The sequence below is a fragment of the Lathamus discolor genome, chromosome 16 (genome assembly GCF_037157495.1).
Source record: "Lathamus discolor isolate bLatDis1 chromosome 16, bLatDis1.hap1, whole genome shotgun sequence".
Classification (NCBI taxonomy): Eukaryota; Metazoa; Chordata; class Aves; order Psittaciformes; family Psittacidae; genus Lathamus; species Lathamus discolor.
In genome coordinates, this window is record NC_088899.1 from 5,400,227 (window position 1) to 5,420,827 (window position 20,601).

The 20,601-nt window shown below is 53.8% G+C and overlaps 1 protein-coding gene across 2 annotated transcripts; it reads left to right on the plus strand.

Moving 5' to 3' along the window:
- Window positions 1–25: 25 nt before the first annotated feature.
- On the plus strand, window positions 26–20,601 carry KLHL17 (kelch like family member 17). 2 transcript variants are annotated; one of them, XM_065696618.1, is made up of 13 exons: window positions 26–295; window positions 2,316–2,464; window positions 9,233–9,474; window positions 10,118–10,239; window positions 10,633–10,854; window positions 11,791–11,907; window positions 12,542–12,755; window positions 12,837–12,981; window positions 13,630–13,797; window positions 14,163–14,251; window positions 15,229–15,302; window positions 16,307–16,488; window positions 17,132–20,601. In XM_065696618.1, exons 3-13 carry the CDS (start codon window positions 9,264–9,266, stop codon window positions 17,358–17,360), a joined length of 1,773 nt encoding a protein of 590 aa, XP_065552690.1. In that variant the 5' UTR covers window positions 26–295; window positions 2,316–2,464; window positions 9,233–9,263; the 3' UTR covers window positions 17,361–20,601. The 2 variants fall into 2 exon arrangements, with proteins under 2 accessions (XP_065552690.1, XP_065552691.1); XM_065696619.1 differs by lacking the exon at window positions 2,316–2,464.

The following is a 20,601-nucleotide window of genomic DNA, read 5'->3' on the forward strand; positions in this document are numbered from 1 at the left end:
CTTCTCACTCTAGCCACGCCCCCCATCGGACTGCCTTAGCGGGGCCGGTGCTGCGGGACCCCTGCTCCCGGGGAGCCGCGGGTTCGATTCCCCCCTCGCACCGCTCCGCTGGTGGGGGTTATTCCGGGTGAAGGAGGAAGCCGCGGGGCCGCCTTGTCCCGAGGAGGAGCCGCGTTCCTGCCCGCCCCTTGTCTGCCCGCCCCGTCTCCCCGCCGCGGGGCCGGCGGCAGAGGTGCGGGAATAGCGGTGCCCCGCAATAGCATCCCGCGGGCTGGGCCGTCACCGAGCCGGAGCTGTGAGTACCACCGGGCATGGCGAGGGAGAGGAGGAGGAGGGAGCGGCAGGGCCGGACCCGGCGGGAGCACTTGGATCCATGGGGATAGCGGGGGGCCGGCAGGAGAAGGAGGCGGGTGTCCCCGAAGGAGGGATGCTCAGGGCGCAACTTTGCCTACCGGGTACCGGAGCAGCCACCGATGCTGTTTCCGAGCTGCTGGCGCTCTGTATCCCGGCATCAATACGTGGCCAAGCCCGGCAGCGCATCTGTGCCAAGCGTGTTCTCCTTCCCTGTCCTCTGCCAAGTCGTGGAGCGATCCCTTCCGTATGGGAATAAGCCGCAGCGACACGCTGGGGCCCAGGGAAAAGCCGTTCTGGCCGGTGTGGCTTTGCCTGCGCTCGGTGGCAACGCACGGGTTGTTTGGTACCGTTGGCTGTGGAGGGGTGAAGGGCAGAGGGAGAAACGTTGCCTCAGGTTATGTGGTAACCTGGGGGGACAAGCAGGAGGGAGGATACCTGGCCTCTGCAGTGACTTAGGACAGAAGGCTCTCCTTGAGCTAGAGCATCCCTGTTCATGGAAGTGGTCTTGTAAGCAGGCAGCTGGTTGGGTTCTGCCTCCCTTTCCAAGGAATGCGGCCCTGGGACCTCGGCTTCTCCACAGGAAGGAAGGAACGCAGTGGTCCCTGTGTGCCAGGACACAGCCACCGACCCATCAGGCTTCTGTGCCAAGCCAGGAAACTGCAGGAGCAGCAGCTTTGCTTTGATGGGGTCTCTTTGTAAAGGAAGCCTGATCCTCTTCGACTTCAAGGGCTGCTGTCCCATCAGCACTGTCTTGGGGTGCTTCCCATTGCTGGAGACCACAGGGAGGGAGGTTTGTTCTGGAGTGATTCAGCAACATGTGGATATTGAGGTGCTTGTGCCCCTGACAGCAGTAGACTGATGCAGGTCACTTGTTGCCCCTGATACAAGGCCACCTAAAATGAGCTTCAGAGGGCTCCTGCCCCTTTCCAGCATGAATGGGACATGAGGCACATTTAAGGATAGGAGGAGGGACGGGGCCTCAGCAACAGCTTTGGGATGTCTTTGGGCTAGTGTTTGGCACCAGGAGGTGCCGGTTTCGTTTGCAGCTCAGTAACACTTCAATGTAGTTTTGCAATGTCCTACGATGTCTTTTGGTTGCGATCACTACAGCCAAGCAACATCTGTGGAATCTCTCCCATCTGCATCCCAAGTTTCTCTCCTGACCCGTGCACATCTGATAGAAATACTATTCAGTGTGATAGTGAGTAAGATTTGTTGGGATTTTGGATGTCAAGATGAGTTTCCTTCCTGAGAACTGATTCGTGAATCACAGCAAACAGCACCTAAATCAGAGCAGACCAGAAGCTGGCAGACATAACAGTCACTTGTCTCTTGGCCTGGCAGTCCAGAATCCACATGGAGTTGTTCCTCAGCACCTTGGGTAGCAAGGATGATCCCTAATGCTTTCTGTCAGCTGCATTTCAGGCTCAGCAGCTTAAAGAAGTCTCAGTGCTGGCTTCTGTATTGTCTCAGGTGCCGGAGCCTTGGTTCCAAACCCTTAGGCAAGCTGGATTTGGTGGGCTTGGTCTTCTTGAGGGTCTTCATCCTTTCCACCTGACCTGCTAGAGCTGACTGCAAACCACATTGCCTTCTGTTAAGGATGTGAGTCAGGATCAAGGATTCAAGCTCCTTCAGCTGCAATTCCCAGTGTACCAACAAACTTAAGGCCGTTAATATCACATGCTCCTCATAGCTCAGTCTTCATGTATGCACCCTGTGCTGCTGCCTGTGATGTGAGGGCATTCTCTGCTTACATGGTCTGGTACCTTCATGCTGCCAACCCACACCATGGCTGAGGCTGGCAGGAGGCTTTGTCCGTAAGTGGTGTTGTCTCTGTGAAAGGGATGCAGGTGATGGCACCACTGGTGACCTGGTTTGGAGACTCAGTGCACCGCAGGGCAGCAGTAAAAGATCTGCTCACTGCAGCCAAAAGACCCAAGTGCCTTTTCCTTCTTTCCTAGTGTCCCGTCATGGAGTCAGCTTCCCCTTTAGAAGCCAAGTCCTGAGCCTCCTCGCTCTCATCTGACGTCAGGGCATTGCTGACTGACAACAACCCTTCTGAACTGGCCCATTGCCACCTACTGCCAGTGTCACCTTGCACAGCGGACAGGTAAAGGGCACAATCCCTCTCTGAATAGCTGCTGGCCAAGGATGCTGCAGACAGGAACTCCTGGGCAAGTGTAGGAACCAGGAATACTGAGATACTCTTCTATGGGCTGCCTCCAGTGACCTGAGCGCTCTCAGCTTGTCTGGTTACCTGTTTGAGTAAGGGGAGTTGGGGACAGATGCCTGAAGGGAGGTCAGGGGTACCACAGGGATGGGTAGTGCAGCTGAAGCTGTTAACTGTCACCCTGCTGCCTGGAGAGACATGCATGATGCTTACATGTAGAGGTTTGGCACTGCTTGTGCTATAAAATAGCACTGGATGTGACAGTAGCTCCTCCCCGTGTCTGTGGGGGACACTGGGAAGGGGGAATTAGGACATGACCCACATTTCCTTGGCAAAGGGCTCCTTTCAGTTATATCTCAGTGTGCTTTGTGCTGGCCTGTGGGAGCTGCTGCCTAATCCCAGTGCTGCAACACCTCAAGGCGTGAATTGGTTTCCATTCCTTGTTCCTCCCTAGCCTGGGAATTCAGCAGTCATAAACCTATTCGGGTCCCGACCCTTACAACCAATTACTTAGTGCCCCAATTGTTAGCAGAGGTGCTTCTAAATCCCTCAAGCATCCCTGCTTGGAGCTGCTGCAATCCCTTGCCTGCAATGTATTGAAGGCAAAAGCCTTTGAAGATGTCTGCAGGAAGAGCTGCAAAGTGTGCATGAGAGAGGAAGACTGTACCCAGCAGGCTGGATGCCCGTTGTCTCTTCCAGGTATGGGAATATCCCAAGGCAGGCATTGATGCTCTGCTTTATGCTCCCTCCTTTCCCATCTAAAGCCTTTCTGAGGCTGAGCTGGGGTGACTGAGAGCAACTTGGAGCCGAGTTCCCAAACACAGCTCCCCGGGAGTGATGGGGAGAGAGGCTTTAATTAGAACAGCCCTCCAGCCTTGTGCGTGCACCAGAGCCCATGGATGACAACCCACTGAGCTGCTGAAAGCCTCTGACGAGGTCAATGTGCTCAATGCCCTTCTTGCCTGAAGCCAGCACTTTGTGCTGTGGAGCTGGCAAGTGTGTGCAGCTTTATCCCGTCCTCCCCACCCCCTTGCCGAGGCTCCACATCCTCTCTGGCAGCTTGTCACTTCTCTGCAGATGTCTAGACAGGAGGATTCAGTGCGTGTCAGTTATGCCTCATGCATTAAAAGAAGCCAACCCGAACCCAACCGAGCAGTCCTGCAGACTCAGCACCACTGCGGTGCCATCGGAGCCCATTCCATGGACTGCAGCAGCATGTGTTGCCCTCCCATCCGTAGCAGGGGGGCTTAGGGAGTAGAAGGCAGACGTGGTCAGGGCAGTGCTGGCAGCAGAAGGTGGTGCAGAGAAGTGTTTGGAGCTGAAATACGTGCTGCTAATGTCTCCTTGCAGCTCATCCCATTGCGTTCTTGCGCTCCTGTGTTCCTCCTTGTCCATCAGGAGCTGGCACAAGGTGTCCGAGTCCTCAATCTGGCTGTCGGAAACTGCCAGCTTCCCAGTTCTGCCACCTGACCAGGAATGACAGCTCCTCCTGCCACATTTCCATCACTGTTTGCTGTCCTGACCTCCATGTAGGTGCAGCTGTAAATCAGCCATCACAGGAGTGATGGTTGGACCTGCAGCTCAGAGCATCTGGTTCTCTTGCTGGTCCTGAGCTATTAGTTCCCTCTGCTTCCTCACAGTCATTGGCTCTTTTAGGCTGAACACACAATTAACCTTCTATTAACAAGAATGTGAGCTGCTGGAATTCCCTGGATGCAGGGAAAGTGTTACAGGGCCTGAGAAGGAACTGAACCTAAAGTGTTATATTGAGGGGATAGTTTTCTGTCTGTATCAGTGACGCTAATGGGACATGTCCTGGTGGGGACAGCAGCCTTGATTTACTGCTTGCTTTGCATCTGAGCCCTGGGCCTGGATGATTTCCAGTCCTGTTTCATTCTTACTGTGGGAAAGGAGCAGGAAAGATAGGAATGCAATGTATTTTGTAACAGGCAGTGCCAGCCCTTTGAAAGAAGCAAGAATTTGGGCTATCCTAGTTGAAGGTATAACGGCAGGTAGTGTCTATGTGCTGTAGCCTGTGAAAACAGCCCTGGTGTCCTAGACATGCTTACTGCAAGAGGATTACTGATGCAAAAATACTGCCAGTCATCTGGCAGCTTAAAGCTGCTCTTTAGGCATGGACAGGGCTCAACAAAAGGGGTGGCTCAGCTGAATTAACTCCACAAGGGAATAGAGGTGGGAATCTGCAGGCCTGCGTGTGCTCAGCTGCATCTCTGGATGCTGGGACTGTATTAGTGCTCTTTACAGCAGCACAACAGCAGCTATTAGTGCCAGCTCAGCTGTTTGTGTCCCTTTACTGTTGCAGGGAGGAAAGAGCCTGCAGGAACACAGGAGAACATTCCCAGCCCTGCTCCCAGGAGGACAGAAGCTGCTTGTGCTTCTTTCCTCCCCAGGCTGGTGCTGCCCTGAGCTTTAATGTGCATTTTGTATTGCATTCTTTGGGGGGATGCGGAATTGCAAGAGGCTGTTTGGTGGCTTGTGACCCCTTTCAGAGGGGTTAAATATAGGAATATAGGAATTCTGATTTCTGTGGAAGGGGTGATGGAGATGCACTTGGAAGCAGTGATTTCTGCCTGTGACTCCACTGTCAAGCTCCATCTTCCCCAAGGGTTCATGCTGTGCCTCTGGCCCAGGATGAGTTGTGCTGTGCTGTTGTGGAGTGCAGTGCTTTGGCTTCACTGCTTAGAATGGAGCAGCCCCTTCCTGCCTAAGGACAGAGCCAGAGGTCTGCAGGGGGAAAAACAGGACTTGTGTTTGGAAGATGCACCCCAACACCAAGGAAGGAGGGAAATGACTCCCTGATAGGGAAACCGGCAATGTGGTGCCACCTTACTGACCTAGTCCGTGCTGCCTTCTGCTCTGTTAGTGCCATGACACTGGTGAGTGCCAGAGAGGACTTCATGTCTTATCCTGAAGGTCTAACAGCAGCACTTCCATGGGAGATGCAGTGCTGTGTACAAACCACAGCTTTGCAGCTGAAAAGAGGTACTGGGATATCAACGTAAGGATAGGGCACACGTGGAAGTGATGGATTTAAGCATGATTTCATATCAGGCCTTAGGGCACCTCGTGCTTTAAGTGCCGTGGGTTAGTGGTGGCCTTGGCAGTGCTGGGGAATGGTTGAACTCAATGATCTTGAAGGCCTTTTCCAACCCGGCTGATTCCATGCTTTAGAGCAGAGGATATCCCTTCTCCACAGCACAGACCTGTCCCTAACACCAGACCAGCTGCACAGGATGTGTCTTTGCACTCTCTCCTGCCAGACACAAAACCTCCATGCAGGCTGTCAACAAAAAGCCATTCTGCAGAGCCTTCCTGGGGAAAGGGCAGGTTCAGCTTCTCCCTGGAGGATCCTCTGTTCCCTGTTTATGCTTCTCAGCAAAAGCTGGTGTTTTGTGCAACAAGAACAGAGCTCCCTTTGGGCAGGGATCGTTTGCATTCATTACCCGAGCTGTTATGCACAGCCACGCTCTGTCGCATCGCAGCCAAACAAACGCCTTCCTCTTGTTGTCATAACCTAAGAGTTATTACAAGTCAGGCCCCGCATCCTTTACAGCTGATGCTCAACACGTGCTGCCTGCTCCACAAAAGTGGGCTTGTATTGACTGCAGCTCTGGACACTGCTTCACTGTCTCTTGTGGTCCAGGCACTGTTCCCATGAATTGTGTCTTAGTGATGCTCATAGACCTTCACTTCCTGGGAATGAAGTTTTAGAAGGAAAGAAGGAATATTGAGTGCTGGCAGTGAGAGTTCAGGCACAGGGAGCAGCACCAGCAGCAGTGGGGTGTCCCTTCCCCCCCCCCCCTTATTATATTCTGATCCATTAAAGCCAAAGAGCTCTGATGGGATTGCAGAGCAGAGGAAAGTGGGGTGAAGGGGCTGCACACACTGCAAGCTCCATGCCAGCATTCCCTGTGCTTCAGGAGGGTGACATTTTCCCATCAGGAAGGGATTGCTGAGGCTGTTGTGTGGCTGTAGCAATAAACCGTCAAGCAGGGCTGGTTCAGGCTGCACATAGGTCAGGCTGTGCACTGTCCCCTGGTGCAGGGGTGCTCAAGAGCCCCATGGCATCTCCTTATGGCCTTGCTTGGTCACATCAAAGACCAAGCGACACTGTGGTGGTGTAGCTCAGGGTGCTGTGCATCAATGTGGGTGATGGAGAGCTCTTCAGAACACTATGAGGTGCACAGCAGTGGCTGTGGGTGGAGAGGGAGTGAGCAATAGCTGGTCCCCTACCTCGTGGCTGTGGGAATCATTGCAAGGGAAGATAATGTCACCCTTGTCACTCTGCATTTGTACTTGCCCAGAGTTGTGCAATGACTCAGTAGCAGGGCTGGGAAGAGAGCCCAGCATTCCCGACCCTCTTTGAAAATGAGTTTGATCACTGTGATGCCAATGCATCAGCTGCAGCAACCTTCAGTCTGCTGTGCCCTCTGTGTGTCTCCGCTGACCAAGTCGTGTGTCACCCCAGCCAGGCCAGGGCAGCAAACCCTTCCTCACAAGTCTCCAGGAGCACAAGGAGAAGTTGTCCCGTCTTTTTCCTGTTCTTCTACCGCATTCTGCATCCTGGTCCTCCCACTGCTATGGAGCTGAGAGCTCCTATGCCTCACTATCAGGAGGGGAGATGCGAGTGCTCTGTTAGGGCTGGGGCATGACTTACATAGGGATGAGCAGAAGCATCCTCAGCAGTGTATTTAAGAGATAAACCAGCTCAAGCAGATCAAGAAAACCCTCAGCTTGCAGCCAGGGAGGGGAATAAGGGCAAGAAAGCACCATCTGCTCTCTGCCACTAACCCAGGTCTGGGAAAGGATTAGCTAGAGATGCTAACAGTGATACACCACCTTCGTGTGGGTACCTCTCTTCCAGCAGCGTGAATTAACACACTGAGGGTGTGCTGCAGCTTTCTGAGGGGTGTAGGAGAAGACCACATAACTCATGGGCTATGCTTCCCTATGAAAGGCACACTGGCATCTCACTCATTACTGGAAAGCATCAACAGGTGCTGTCTTTATTGTGTGCCCCTGAGTGTTCCCTCTGCCAGGGGCATGAGGATTCACGCCGGATGATGCAGATAGCAGAAGGCATTGCAGGCTTCTCTCCTGATCAGGAAAGATGTTTATTCATCTCCTTTCCTCCCCCAGCCTCTCGTACGTGACACAATCGCTATTCAGACCTGAGCAGGAGGCTGCACAGCGTGGTGGGGCTCTATTTTTAGGCCCAGGATGGCTGGGGATGCGGAGGTGCTGTGAGGGATTCTCTCGCGGCAGGGATGCGCAGGCAGGCACCACGCAGCACGCGGCTCCTTGTTGTTCCTCCCTCCCCCTTCTTCCTCCTGCTGCTCAGTCATCCCCTTTCCCTCTCCCACCTTTCCTTCAGTGCTGACACAGCCAAACGCCTCTCAGAACAGCACAGACAGTGTGGAAAGAGAAATCGTGCCCTTTGGGGCAGGTTTTGTTCTGTATGAGCTCATTGGGTTTATGTTCCTGCTCCCTGTCCCAGGTTGAGCAGGACTGTCCCACTCCGTGCCCAGAGGTGCATGTGATAGTTCTGCATTGGGTCCCATCAGCATCTCTGGTCTTTGCTGGCTGCCCCAAACCAAAACTACCCCAAGTTCCAAGTTACCTCTTGAATGACAGGCAGGGATGCTTCCAGGGAGATGTAGGGTGCTTTGCCTGTAGTGCAGACGAGGAGCAGGACTGTTTGGTGCAGCCTTGAGGCTGGGGTTGGACATGGCTGGGTAGAGGACAATGGAGAGGAGTGGGGATGAAGATGTTAAAGTGTGTGTTTGCCGATCCCTAACTGGCCACCTGGGAATGCCCAACAAGAGGTGTTTGCTGGGCTATAGTGGTCACAACCAAAAGACATTGTAGCACATTGTAAAAGTACATTGAAGTGTTAGTGAGCTGCAAACCAAACCACCACCTCCTGGTGCCAAACCCTAGCACACAGACATCCCAAACCTATTGTGGAGGCACCATCCCTCCTCCTATCCTTAAATGTGGCTCATGCCCTCAGACCATCCATGCTGGGAAGGGGCAGTGGTTTCCTGGGACTCATTTCAGTTATCTTAGGGGCAGCAAGTGACCTGCATCAGCCTAGTGCACCTGAAGAGTCAGTTGGAAGATGGAAGGGGACAGGCACCACTTAGACCTGTGGTCCATAACATCTCTCTTGCCTTTTAGGTTACGGGATTCCCTTTTGTTCAGGCTAAGCAGGGTTGTCAACTTTGCTGTCTCTAGTGGTCTGTTTAAGCTGTGTTTGATCAATGTAGGATTGGCATGCCTTGGTGAGACTTCTAAGATCAATGCTTCTGCTGCTGTTGGACGGAAGTGCACCTTGATAGGGAGACATGGAGCTGGTGCAGCTTCAAGGCAAAGCAGTGTGAGTGTATCTGCTGTAGAGCAGTGCCCTTCTGAAGGCAGGTAAGGAGGACGGCAATCCAAAGATGGGCAGACACAGCTGGGAAGCAATGAAGAGTGTCGGCATCACTTTGTGTCACTTGAGTTCCTCCAGGCACTGTCTCCTCCACATCCCTGGTTCATGAGCAGGGTGATGTCTGGCAGGGATTAGTTAGATAGGAGCTGTTCCTGTGCAAAGCCTTTGAGCAGTGATGACCATGCTTTGGGACAACGGGAATTGTGTGGCGCTATTCCTGCCTGGGTAATGCTTTGGTTTCCCTCCCTTGTCAGTGCTGGACAGAAGGGAAAGCCACCTGCAGCCATGGAAGGGGGTGTGCAGCTCCTCAACCGCGATGGGCACAGCATCTCGCACAACTCCAAGCGGCACTACCACGACGCCTTCGTGTGCATGAACCGCATGCGGCAGCGCGGGCTGCTCTGCGACATCGTGCTCCACGTGGGCACCAAGGAGATCAAGGCCCACAAGGTGGTGCTGGCGTCGTGCAGCCCCTACTTCCACGCCATGTTCACAAGCAAGTAGCGTCCTCCTCTTCTCTTCCCCATGGCCAGGGCCTTCCGGCTCTTCCAACCCTCTCCTCTCTGCAAACCACCTCCCCTTTCTGACCTGCTCCCTATTCTCACTGCTTTACCTTGTGGAAATATGGTGCCTCTACATCATCCCTGTGAGAAGTGCAGTAATGTTCAGGTTGGATATAAGGAAGAAGTTATTCACTGTAAGGGTGGTGAGACACTGGAACAGGCTGCCTGAAGAAGCAGCAAATGCTCCATCCCTGGCAGTGTTCAAGGCCAGGCTGGACAGAGCCTTGGGGGATGTGGTCTAGGGTGAGGCATCCCTGCCTGTGGCAGGGGGTTGGAGCTGGATGATCTTAAGGTCTTTTCCAACCCAAACCATCCTGTGATTCTATGAATATCCCTTATTTGACTCCCTTCCATGAAGCCCTTTGCCCATAACACCCTGCATGGGCATCTTGATGCCCATCATTCAGACATGGATCCCTAGAGTGTACTGCTAAGAGGTGGGCAGGAGACCTTCTAGAGCTGTGACGCTGGGCTGTAGAAGTGGATATGACTCGTTCCACACATGGTCAAGCCTCCCTTTGTGGAAACAACCCTGCTGTGGGCCTCTGTTCATGCCCAGTGTCTGTGTTGCCCCAGATGAGATGAGCGAGAGCCGCCAGACGCATGTGACGCTGCACGACATTGACCCGCAGGCCCTGGAGCAGCTGGTGCAATACGCTTACACGGCTGAGATTGTGGTGGGCGAGGGGAACGTGCAGGTAGGAGCTTCCCCACACACCTCCCTCCTCCACAGAGCTGTCCTGTACAACACTTACCCCCGGGGATGCTTGTTCTGCACAACTCGTTCTGTGATGGTACCCGCATTAGCAGCGGTCAGGGCGTTCATCCGCTTCCCTTGCCCACAGATATGGCTCCTCGAAGCACTGTGCAATGGGCAGGAGTGAGCATCTCCCATTCTCCTGGCCCTATTTGGTGTCCTCAGCTGCCTTTTAGCTTAGTCCTGTTGGAAACAAAGAATGCTTTGTCCTTATTGTGCTTGTGTGCCTGAAGAGGCTCAGTAAATCTGCTCTGACCCTGACTTGCAGTGAGATGAGGGTGAGAATTCCTTGCTCTGGAACCTCTCTTTTCCCCCCATTCTTTCCCACTGCCAGACACTTCTTCCTGCTGCCAGCCTGCTTCAGCTCAATGGTGTGCGGGATGCTTGCTGCAAGTTCCTGCTCAGCCAGCTCGACCCATCCAACTGCCTGGGCATCCGGGGCTTTGCTGACACTCACTCCTGCAGTGACCTCCTCAAGTCTGCACACAAGTATGTCCTCCAGCACTTCGTGGAGGTGTCCAAGACAGAGGAGTTCATGTTGCTGCCTCTTAAACAGGTGAGGTCCCCATGGGAGTGTGAAGGTATAGGAATCATGCTCAATCCACATAGTCCATGTGCCAAAAGCCAAAGGAACCTGCGCTGAGGGACAGGGTTTGGTAGGGAATGAACCCATGTTCTGTGCTTCGGTCCAATGGAGAAGACAATAAATGGGAAGAGTGCTTAATGCCGTGTGAAATAAGGATGGGAGGGTAATTGCTGCCACTGCTGCTTGCCACGTGAGCTCTGAGCACACTGCCCTCCCTCAGAGGGCACAGTCCAAGGGATAAGTCCTTGCTGCCCTGCTCACATAGCTGTGATGTTTAATTCAGAGCTCAGCTAATGTTTCCTGCTGCTCTGCAAGCGGTGCCAGGACAGCTCCTGGCTCATCACTGGCTGCAGGGTGCTGTGCCTTGGCCAGGAGGCATTCCCACTCCTTGCTCTGCATCACCCGACCTCCGTGATCCCTCAGCAGGATACAGGCATTCCCCTTTGTTCTCAGGGCAGTGGGATGTGTGGCAGCGAGGGGAGGGTCGTATCCTGCCCCAGCTTCGTAGTCCTTGGCCGGAGAAGCGAGTGTGCTGGGAACAGCCAGGGCACCTGGCTCTATCCCATGGAATACTGAAGGGACACGTGCAAGCGGAGTCATCTGCCTGATCTCACTGATGCTGATTGGAAGTGTCAGGCACTGCAGCAGCTTCAGACACAGAAAGGGGGGGATGAGCCAAGGAGGATGATCCAGGGCAGAGCTGTCTCCACACCAGTGAGGAGGGGCACAGCTCCTGGTTTGGGGGACCTGGTTACTATTTGGATCCTATGAGAGAGAGTAGATGTGCACCCTCAACTGCCAGCATCTGCAGGAGGCAGGAGCTCTGCCTCTCCTTGCTACCTGTGTGTGCATGGGTCCTTTCCTCCCAGATCACACCAGCTAACACTTGCCCTTTCCACCCTGCAGGTGCTGGACCTCATATCTAGTGACAGCCTCAATGTGCCATCGGAGGAGGAGGTGTACCGGGCTGTGCTCAGCTGGGTCAAACACGATGTGGACAGCAGAAGACAGCATGTCCCCAGGGTGAGAGTGCTGGGGAAGGTGGCCTGATTCCACTGACCAGCTCTGAGTGGATACATGGCTGGAAGAAGCCATAGGGTGGACAGAGGGCAGGGATAACAGGTTCCTGCTAAACCACTTCCGGTCCAGCCATAGATGAAGTGATGCTGAGACAGTTCAGTCTCCCAAAGGGGATGCCCTGTGTGATCCCTGGCTTGGACATATGGAGCTCTGTGGAGGATGTGAGCAGCAGGAATACTCAGCCTGTTCCCCGCTTTGCTGGTTATGTGTGCTTAGACATCCCTCCTGAGGGCAATGCAGCAACATGGGGTATGCTGGGCTATGGGGAGCAGTGTCTGGGCTCTGTTACTTGTAGCGTGAATGCTAGAAGAGGATGTGGGTACTGGGAGAAGGGAGGGTTGGGATCTACTGGGGCTGTGGGATGTGTCCTGGCCAGGTTGAGGACTCCTGGCTCTGCAGAGACGTTAAGACTGAATTGCTCCATGTGCTGTGGTGCCCTTCATCACAAGTGAGCAGGATGGCACCTCCAGGTCAGTCAGCCTTGCCAGGGTCCCTGTGGTTTGTATGGGAGACGTAGGAGCAGCACTGAAGGAACCCTTCCCACCTTGCCAGCGGGGTGTGATTCCTCCCTTCCCAGCTTATGAAGTGCGTGCGGCTGCCCCTGCTGAGCCGGGACTTCCTCATGAGCAACGTGGACACGGAGCTGCTGGTGCGGCACCACTCGGAGTGCAAGGACCTGCTCATTGAAGCCCTCAAGTACCACCTCATGCCGGAGCAGAGAGGGGTCCTGAGCAACAGCAGGACGAGGCCGCGGCGCTGCGAGGGGGCCAGCACCGTGCTCTTTGCTGTGGGTAAGACCCTCTCATGTTCATCCAAACCCCTTCCTGTGGTGTCTGCACTGCTATTTGCGCTGTTTGCCATCCCATGTGCAGGTGGAGGGAGCCTGTTCGCCATCCATGGGGATTGTGAGGCTTATGACACGCGGACGGACCGGTGGCACATGGTGGCCTCTATGTCAACGCGCAGGGCCAGGGTTGGAGTTGCTGCCATTGGGAACAAGCTGTATGCTGTCGGCGGGTAAGGAGGGGCTGGGAGCAGGGCTGGCCTCTGGATAGAATCATAGAATCCCAGACTGGTTTGGGTTGGAAGGGGCCTTAAAGCTCATCCAGTTCCAAACCCTGCTATGGGGCAGGGACCCCTTCCACTGGAGCAGCTTGCTCCAAGCCCCTGTGTCCAACCTGGCCTTGAGCACTGCCAGGGATGGGGCAGCCACAGCTTCTCTGGGCACCCTGTGCCAGCGCCTCAGCACCCTCACAGGGAAGAGCTTCCTTATCTCCAACCTGAACTTCCCCTGTTTAAGCTTAAACCCATCACCCCTTGTCCTGTCGCTACAGTCCCTGATGAAGAGCCCCTCTCCAGCATCCTTGTAGCTCCCTTCAGACACTGGAAGCTGCTCTGAGGTCTCCACACAGCTTCTCTTCTCCAGGCTGAACAGCATTCCCATATCTCTGGGTTATTCACTGCAAGAGCTTTGTGCTTTCAGCACATCCTTTGATGCACTTCTCCTTAAGGAAGCTGGGGAAGGGGCAGAGAGCACGACTAGTGACAAGGACTCACACCAAGCAGTGCTGTCTAGGCTCTCGGTTGGCTCTATAGCTGTAGGACCAGCCCACAGCGTCATCTGCTTCCCCCCTCTTACATGTTCTCCTTATTTCCTCCCTGCAGCTACGATGGCACCTCTGATTTAGCCACAGTGGAGTCCTATGATCCCGTCACCAATTCCTGGCAACCCGAGGTGTCCATGGGCACCAGGAGGAGCTGCCTGGGTGTAGCAGCACTTCATGGGCTTCTCTATGCTGCTGGGGGGTACGATGGGGCCTCGTGCCTGAACAGGTAGGGGATTGCCTTGCTACAGGCTCCTCCACTGCTCTTGCATGCACTGTCCTTGGCACTGGGTGCGTGGGGAACCCACAAGGTTGGCTCCTGAGAGATGGACTGGCCCCCAGAGTAGATGTATTGTAACCCAACTGTGTGTTCCAGTGCCTTTGGCCCAGGCAAAGTTTCTTCAGGGGGGAAAACCCCACCTTGTAGCCCTCTGCCATAAGAGAACACAGCCTTTGTCAGTTCTTCCCTTCATTTTCCCCCTCTATTCCCAAGCTTTCCTTTGGGAGCTGCCCCTGAGGGCTTGTGTCAAAGAGCTTTGAGCTGGGCTTTGCCAGTGTCACACCTTTGTGTTCCTGTGTCCCTGCCTGCTGCAGCGCAGAGCGGTACGACCCTCTGACAGGCACCTGGACATCCATCGCTGCCATGAGCACCAGGAGACGCTACGTCCGGGTGGCAACGCTAGGTGGGTGATGGCATTCCAGCTTCCGGGCATGCTGTCTCTGGGGGTTCCCTTCCATGTTCTTCTGTTCTAGTTCCTGCCCCTTCTTCCTATCTTCTGATCCAGTGCCCAGCCATTCCTCTGCCATATCCCCAATCCTCAGTGTTCCTAGTAACTGGGTTTCATCACATCCTGGAGGCAACTCCTGAAGGGACCTACAACTTGTTCCTCAGCTCCTTTGTGCCCCTTCTACTTTGGAGCAAGAGGGCTGGCTGTGGACGGTCACCTATCCATAGAAAGGAAGAGAAACCCTTACTACCACTCCATTATGAAAGCAGAACAGTCCTTTTACTGATGATCCAAGCACTACCAGGGGTGTCACAACATCAGTTGCAATGCTGTGATATCTCCAGACTCCACTGAATGAGTTCTGTCCTTAAGGAGGATGCAGTGTGAGAACTGCCCACCTCTTTGTCTAGTATAGCTATGGGGTTAATGCAAGTACCACATTCCACCCTAGCAGGACTGCACCTCCCTGGGGATGCCAGGGTACCACGCTGCTCCCCACCACCCCAACAACTCCTCTGTGGTGTCCCAGTGTCCCTGTTGTGCTTCTCCTCTGCCCTGTTCTCTGTTTTCAGCTCTCAGTGCTGACTCAGAGGTTCCCTCCCCTCCATCACCCACTCGTGCTCTCTGCCTGCCACAGACATTAGTCCTGATCCCCTGCTCCAGCTAAAAATAGCCCATTGCTCCCTTAGGGAGCACTTGCAGCTGCCATAATGAGGAAGGTCAATAAGCAGCATGTGAGGGAAGCTTTGGGAAGCTTGTGGTGTGGCAGAGGAACTGCCTGATGGGTATTTCACAGTGCTCCAAGCTGCAAGGGGATGGGGAGCTCTGCTGAGAGGAGCCTGGTATGGTGGCTTAGCTGGTACCTACATGGGCACCATGGGCACCAGGGCTGTGGGAGGCTGACTGCTACGCATGTGTGACTCTCTTTGCAGAAGGCAACCTCTATGCTGTTGGGGGATATGACAGCTCATCCCACTTAGCCACAGCAGAAAAGTACGAGCCCCAGGTAAGTACAAGAGGGAACATGCCTGATAACCCTTTATCTTCTCCCCTATGAGTGCCTGAAAGGGCCCTGCAGAAAGCTGAGGGCTACACAAGTTGCTAAAGAACTTAGCAGCCTGTGAGGGATCAGGTATGTGCGGTCTCTAAGCTGTAGCTTAAGATGTTGGACTTGATCTTAAAGGTCTTTTCCAACCTAGCTGATTGTGTGATTCTATGTGACCACTTCTTAGCACAGTATTGCAGCTGCAGTGAAGCAGAAGGTGTGCCCACATGAGCCTGTGCAGCACAGACCTGCCACCATGTACGACTATGAACTAGAGTGGGTATCACATCCCTCCCCAGCTCTTCTGCATGGGCAGAGTATCCAGGGTGCAACCCAGAGCTCATCCATCCGAGCTCTATTCCCAAGTTTTCAACCACCAGAACACTCTCTATCCCCATTACCTGTAGGCCGGCTCTTGTAGAACAGTTCTTGGACATGCCCTGAGTTGTTTCGAGCTTCCAGCTGAGGTCCTTGCACATCCACCGTGGTTAGCAGGGATTGTGGCAGGCTGGGGACCTGTGTTGGGCCTGGGCTCTCCCAGCTGTGTTAGGGCAGGCTGGATCACTGCAGAAAGATCAGAGAGGGGTTTCGTGAGCTGTAAAGCCACAGGTGTGACTTGTGCACATGTGAGATGGATGCAGCTCAGCCTTGGGCTGGGTTCAGCTGTGGCCTGAACAGGATGCTATGATTCTGTGACCTGCCTGGTGGCCCAGCACGGAGATGTCTGTGCTCATGCCCCTGGGATGGCAGGACTCCTGCCTGCTCTCCTGTGCCTTCCCAAAGCCGGTCAGCAGAGGTCTCTCCTGGGGCAGCTCTTTATGGGAGAGTTGGAAGTAAAAGGGATCCCCTCAGATGTCTTTCTGGGGAGCACCGTTATGTCAGGAGTGTGTGGTTAGAGCAGGACTGATACCATAGGGATACATGGAAAACGACTTGTCCATCTCACAAACCTCCCCTCTTCCCAGATCAACACTTGGACACCCATTGCCAACATGCTGAGCCGCAGGAGCAGCGCTGGGGTGGCCGTGCTGGAGGGGATGCTCTATGTGGCTGGTGGCAACGATGGGACCAGCTGCCTTAACTCTGTGGAGCGCTACAACCCCAAAACCAACACGTGGGAGAGTGTGGCACCCATGAACATCCGCAGGTAAGGAGCCTTGCTTGGCACTTCAAACCATGAAGTGGAGATGATGCCCAAGGCTTAATTAGTGCTGTCATTGGTGATTAGTGCTGCACAAGGGCAGCCCGCAGTCCCTGCTGCACTGTGAAAGACCAAGGTGTGTGTGCCAGGAGGGCAGAGCAGGGACCTTCTGCAGAGGCCAGTCTGGCCATAAAGAACCAGGTGATATATAGCTGGGCAATGCCATGTAGGAGGTGTTGCTGGGCTGCAGGAGGGTTTAAGGCTTGGAATTCCACGGATTTTAGGCTCCTAAGGCTTGTTATTTGTAGAAGCACAGAATGGTTTTGGTTGGAAAGGACCTTAACATCATCCACTTCCAACCCCTTGCCATAGGCAAGGACATCTAACACTAGAGCAGGTTGCTCCAAACTGGCCCTGAAATTCGGAGGTGGCACTTCTCCAGTGGGAGTGAAGGGGAAGATCTGAGGCCCTATATCGTGCTTTGCTGCTGATGGCCTGTTTGAGCCCCGGTAGTTCATTTTCACTGGGCATTTGAGGCTGTGCACTCGCCTCGTGGGGTTGCAGAGCTCTGACCATCTGAGATGCTAATCTCCTCGACACCCCATATACACCACATTCAAGCCTGTTGGTCTCTGCATGGTCATTCCAGGAGCACCCATGACCTGGTAGCCATGGATGGGTGGCTGTACGCTGTAGGTGGCAATGATGGGAGCTCCAGCCTCAACTCCATCGAGAAGTACAACCCCCGTACCAACAAGTGGGTAGCAGCCTCGTGCATGTTCACACGCCGGAGCAGCGTAGGGGTGGCTGTACTGGAACTCCTCAACTTCCCACCCCCTTCCTCGCCCACCCTGTCGGTGTCTTCGACGAGCCTTTGACAAAGAATCAGGACCTACCTTACCTCAAGGGGACAGGGGTGCGTGGTGGAGCTCTAGGCTCACCCCACGGGGCAGCCGGTCGCTGTAAGGAGGAGAGCGAAGGGACCGGTCTCCAGCCCCAGCATTCCTTGAACCCTGGAGCCATCCCTGTTCTCAGTGCACACATCGGATCAGCACGACCACAGCAGTTAGAAATGTGCTTCCTGGACGAGCACCCTCCTTGCAGAGGGCAAGAAGAGAGGATGCTCTCTGCTCCGTTCAGACTCATCTCACCGCTCACCCAAAGGGGGTATATTTTCTTTGGGGAGGGGGAACTTAAAACCATTGCTGCTTCTTGGATTCCCGTGATCCAGCCGGTGCCACATGGATGAGCACAGCCAGCCTTGGAGGTTTCCAGGAGTCCTGTGAGGTGGCAGAGGTGGGCAGCACCCAAGGACATGGCTGAGTGTGCAACTGCTCTTCTGAATGTCACTGTAGCCTAACTCTTTAACCAAGCCTATCGTGCACTGTTATGAGACTCTGAGGCCACTGTATGGTTCTCAATGGTGTCTAATTGATGCCTTAAAATACACAAAACGGAAGAAGCCCAGCTTAAGGGACAGAGCCTGGAGGAGGTGAGGTTTGGAGACAGGACGGGATGCAGCATCCTGAACCCTCCAGTGTTTCCATGCTCAGCTGGTCCCACCTCATTCACCAAGATCCCAACCGACCATTGCTCTGCAGCCAGGAGGATGAGTTGAGGGACCCTGTTGCCATCCGTGCTGCTGCTGTCCCAGGTTCCAGTGACTGTGTGGCTGCCTGCTCTGTGCACATGGTCCTGGTTCAGCTTGGGAATGGGTCGGCCTGTTTGCTGTTCCCCTCTCTGCAAAGCAGGTGCTGGGTTTAGGGGAAGGTATCGGTTCTCTTCTAAATGAGGAGGATTTCCTGGCATTACTTTTTGGGGTGTTAATATTTTGCCTTTTTTATTATTTGAATTGCTAATATTTTAATTTTTAATGACTTCACATCCCTGCAATTCCCCGTCCCATCTGCTTTTAGGGATGCGATTACTTTCCTCACTTGTGGATGAGATGATGACTGTGTCCTGGAAGACATTCTCTATAGATGTATGGGTTTGTATGTGCATGTGTGAGATACTGTGACAACAGCATGAAAGGGACCATTTGCAATTAGCAACTCACTGGCAATTAAGCAACTCCTTTAATTAGCTAAAGGTTGAGTAAATCAGTACTGTAAGTCAGTAAGACCCACGCAGTAAGACCCACCTATGCCATGAAATCTCTTGGGTGGTGTTTTCAATGCGTACACTCTAGGGTGTGTGTGTGAGCCTTGAGCTCAGATGTGTTATCAGGTGTTCTCCACGTTAGAGAGGAATGACTCAACCACTGGTACCTCAACAGTGTTCAAATGTAGCATTGGAAATATGGTCTAACTGTTCAGAACTAATTCCTTTATCCTTCTTTTATTCCCTGCTCCTTCTCATCTCTCATTTACAGTTTGTATTTCACTTGGGGTGGTGTTTGTTGGCCTGAACATTCAAGGGGCTTTCAAGAGATCTCTTTTCTTTGGGGTGAAAGGAGAGTTTGAGATGAGACAGGGACTCCCCAACTTCAGACCATGCTTCTGGTGTTCTGCTTTCTCCTTGGCCAGGTGCCTGCATGTTTTACAAGCCCACTTACAGTGCCTCACATTGGACCCCTGAAATTACCAGCAGCTTCTGGGAATCTGGGCTGCTTCTCCCCCAGCCTCTCCCCAAGGACACTGTAGTGCAGATGTCCAGGCTCTGCTCATGCAGGTTGTCCCTTGGTCAACGTGGTCACTTGAATCTGCTCTGTTGGAAGTAATGGGGAAATGGGTGAAGTCTGCACTGCTGCATGCGTGAGGTCTCAATCACAGAATCACAGAATAGTTAGGGTTGGAAAGGACCTCAAGATCATCCAGTTCCAGCCCCCTGCCATGGGCAGGGACACCTCGCACTAAACCATGGCACCCAAGACTCCGTCCAGCCTGGCCTTGAACACCTTTCCATCCCACTCCGATAAGCAACATCAGGATTCTAGTCTTCTGCTGGACCAGCACATGCAAGATGCACCTGGCTTAAGGTCCTGTTTGAACAGGATCACCCTAAAAGCCCCACGGCTGTGTCAGAAGTGAAGGATGCCGAGGTCCTGCTGAGACCTCTGTGTGATGAATGGTGTAAGGACAGCAGGGCCCAGGCAGCCTGCTGAAGGGCTGATTTCAACTAAGTTGTTGTTCTAGTGATGGTTCACATCTGGCCAGCTGTGGCTGTTCACATGAACGGGGCCTGCTGCCTTAGGGGGGCAGCAGGCAGGCAAAACTGGAGGGGAAGCGAGCAATGGAGGAGGCTGAGGAGAAGTTCTATGCCATGAGCCCTTGGCCTCAGTTGTAATCTTTAGCAATTTACACCACCACTGGTGGGCAACGCTGCCCTGCCTCGAGCATCAGGGAAACAGGCAGTGTGGCTCCTGTCACCCCATCACTTGGGTCCTGAGCAATATCACCACTGAGCCTGTTCTGCAGGAACCTGGAGGGGGAGGGAGCTTTTTGTGTCTGTGATGTTCTAACTATGCAGGTGCTCACTGCTTTCCTGTGAAAGAGGAAGAAGGAAGGAAAGGGCAAAAGAGTTCCCCAGCAGCTTGCGGGGGTCCGGAGCACCCTGACCCACACTGTGTGGACACGAGGTGTCAGCATCTACCCTGGGTGATCCCAGGGTGGACTTGCTTCTGGTGCTGCACATCCCTTGCTGAGGAGGAGGCCTCGGAGGGGATGTGTGTCTGTGTCTGTCTGTCTGTAATACCCTATCTGAGGGGAGGAGAACTGTCAATTGTGCGTGGCTTCTCTGCCAGTTTTAGTTAGTGGTGTCTCACCCAACATGTTACTTGTGCAATTCCCTATGTGAGCTTTTCCCAATGGAGGAGCATCCCCCAGTGGGTGGCTCCGGGGCTGTGTGTGTTGATGTGGTTCACCCAGGGACCCCGGTGTCAGTCTGCAAGGCCAGGCAGGAGCCCTTGTTCCAGTGTGCAGGGAGAGGGTTCCTTGGCCTTGCTGATGGGCAGACCCGGTTTACTCCATGTCAATCCGTTGTCACTTTGATTTCTCTGTAAGTTATCTGATTTATTTATGTGGAACTCTGTTTCTCTGAAGTTTTTGCACTACATGGGGTCGAGGAGGGGATATAAGCAATAGAAGCCAATGTGTACAATAAAGACATTTTCTTGAA

What these genes read in the sequence shown, in the direction of transcription:
- KLHL17 (XM_065696618.1), top strand. Translation starts at nt 9,264, where the DNA reads ATGGAAGGGGGTGTGCAGCTCCTCAACCGCGATGGGCACAGCATCTCG. An exon ending in TGGGCGAGGGGAACGTGCAG is followed by an intron (nt 10,240 to 10,632) that starts GTAGGAGCTTCC and finishes TCCCACTGCCAG; the next exon opens with ACACTTCTTCCTGCTGCCAG. An exon ending in CACCGTGCTCTTTGCTGTGG is followed by an intron (nt 12,756 to 12,836) that starts GTAAGACCCTCT and finishes TCCCATGTGCAG; the next exon opens with GTGGAGGGAGCCTGTTCGCC.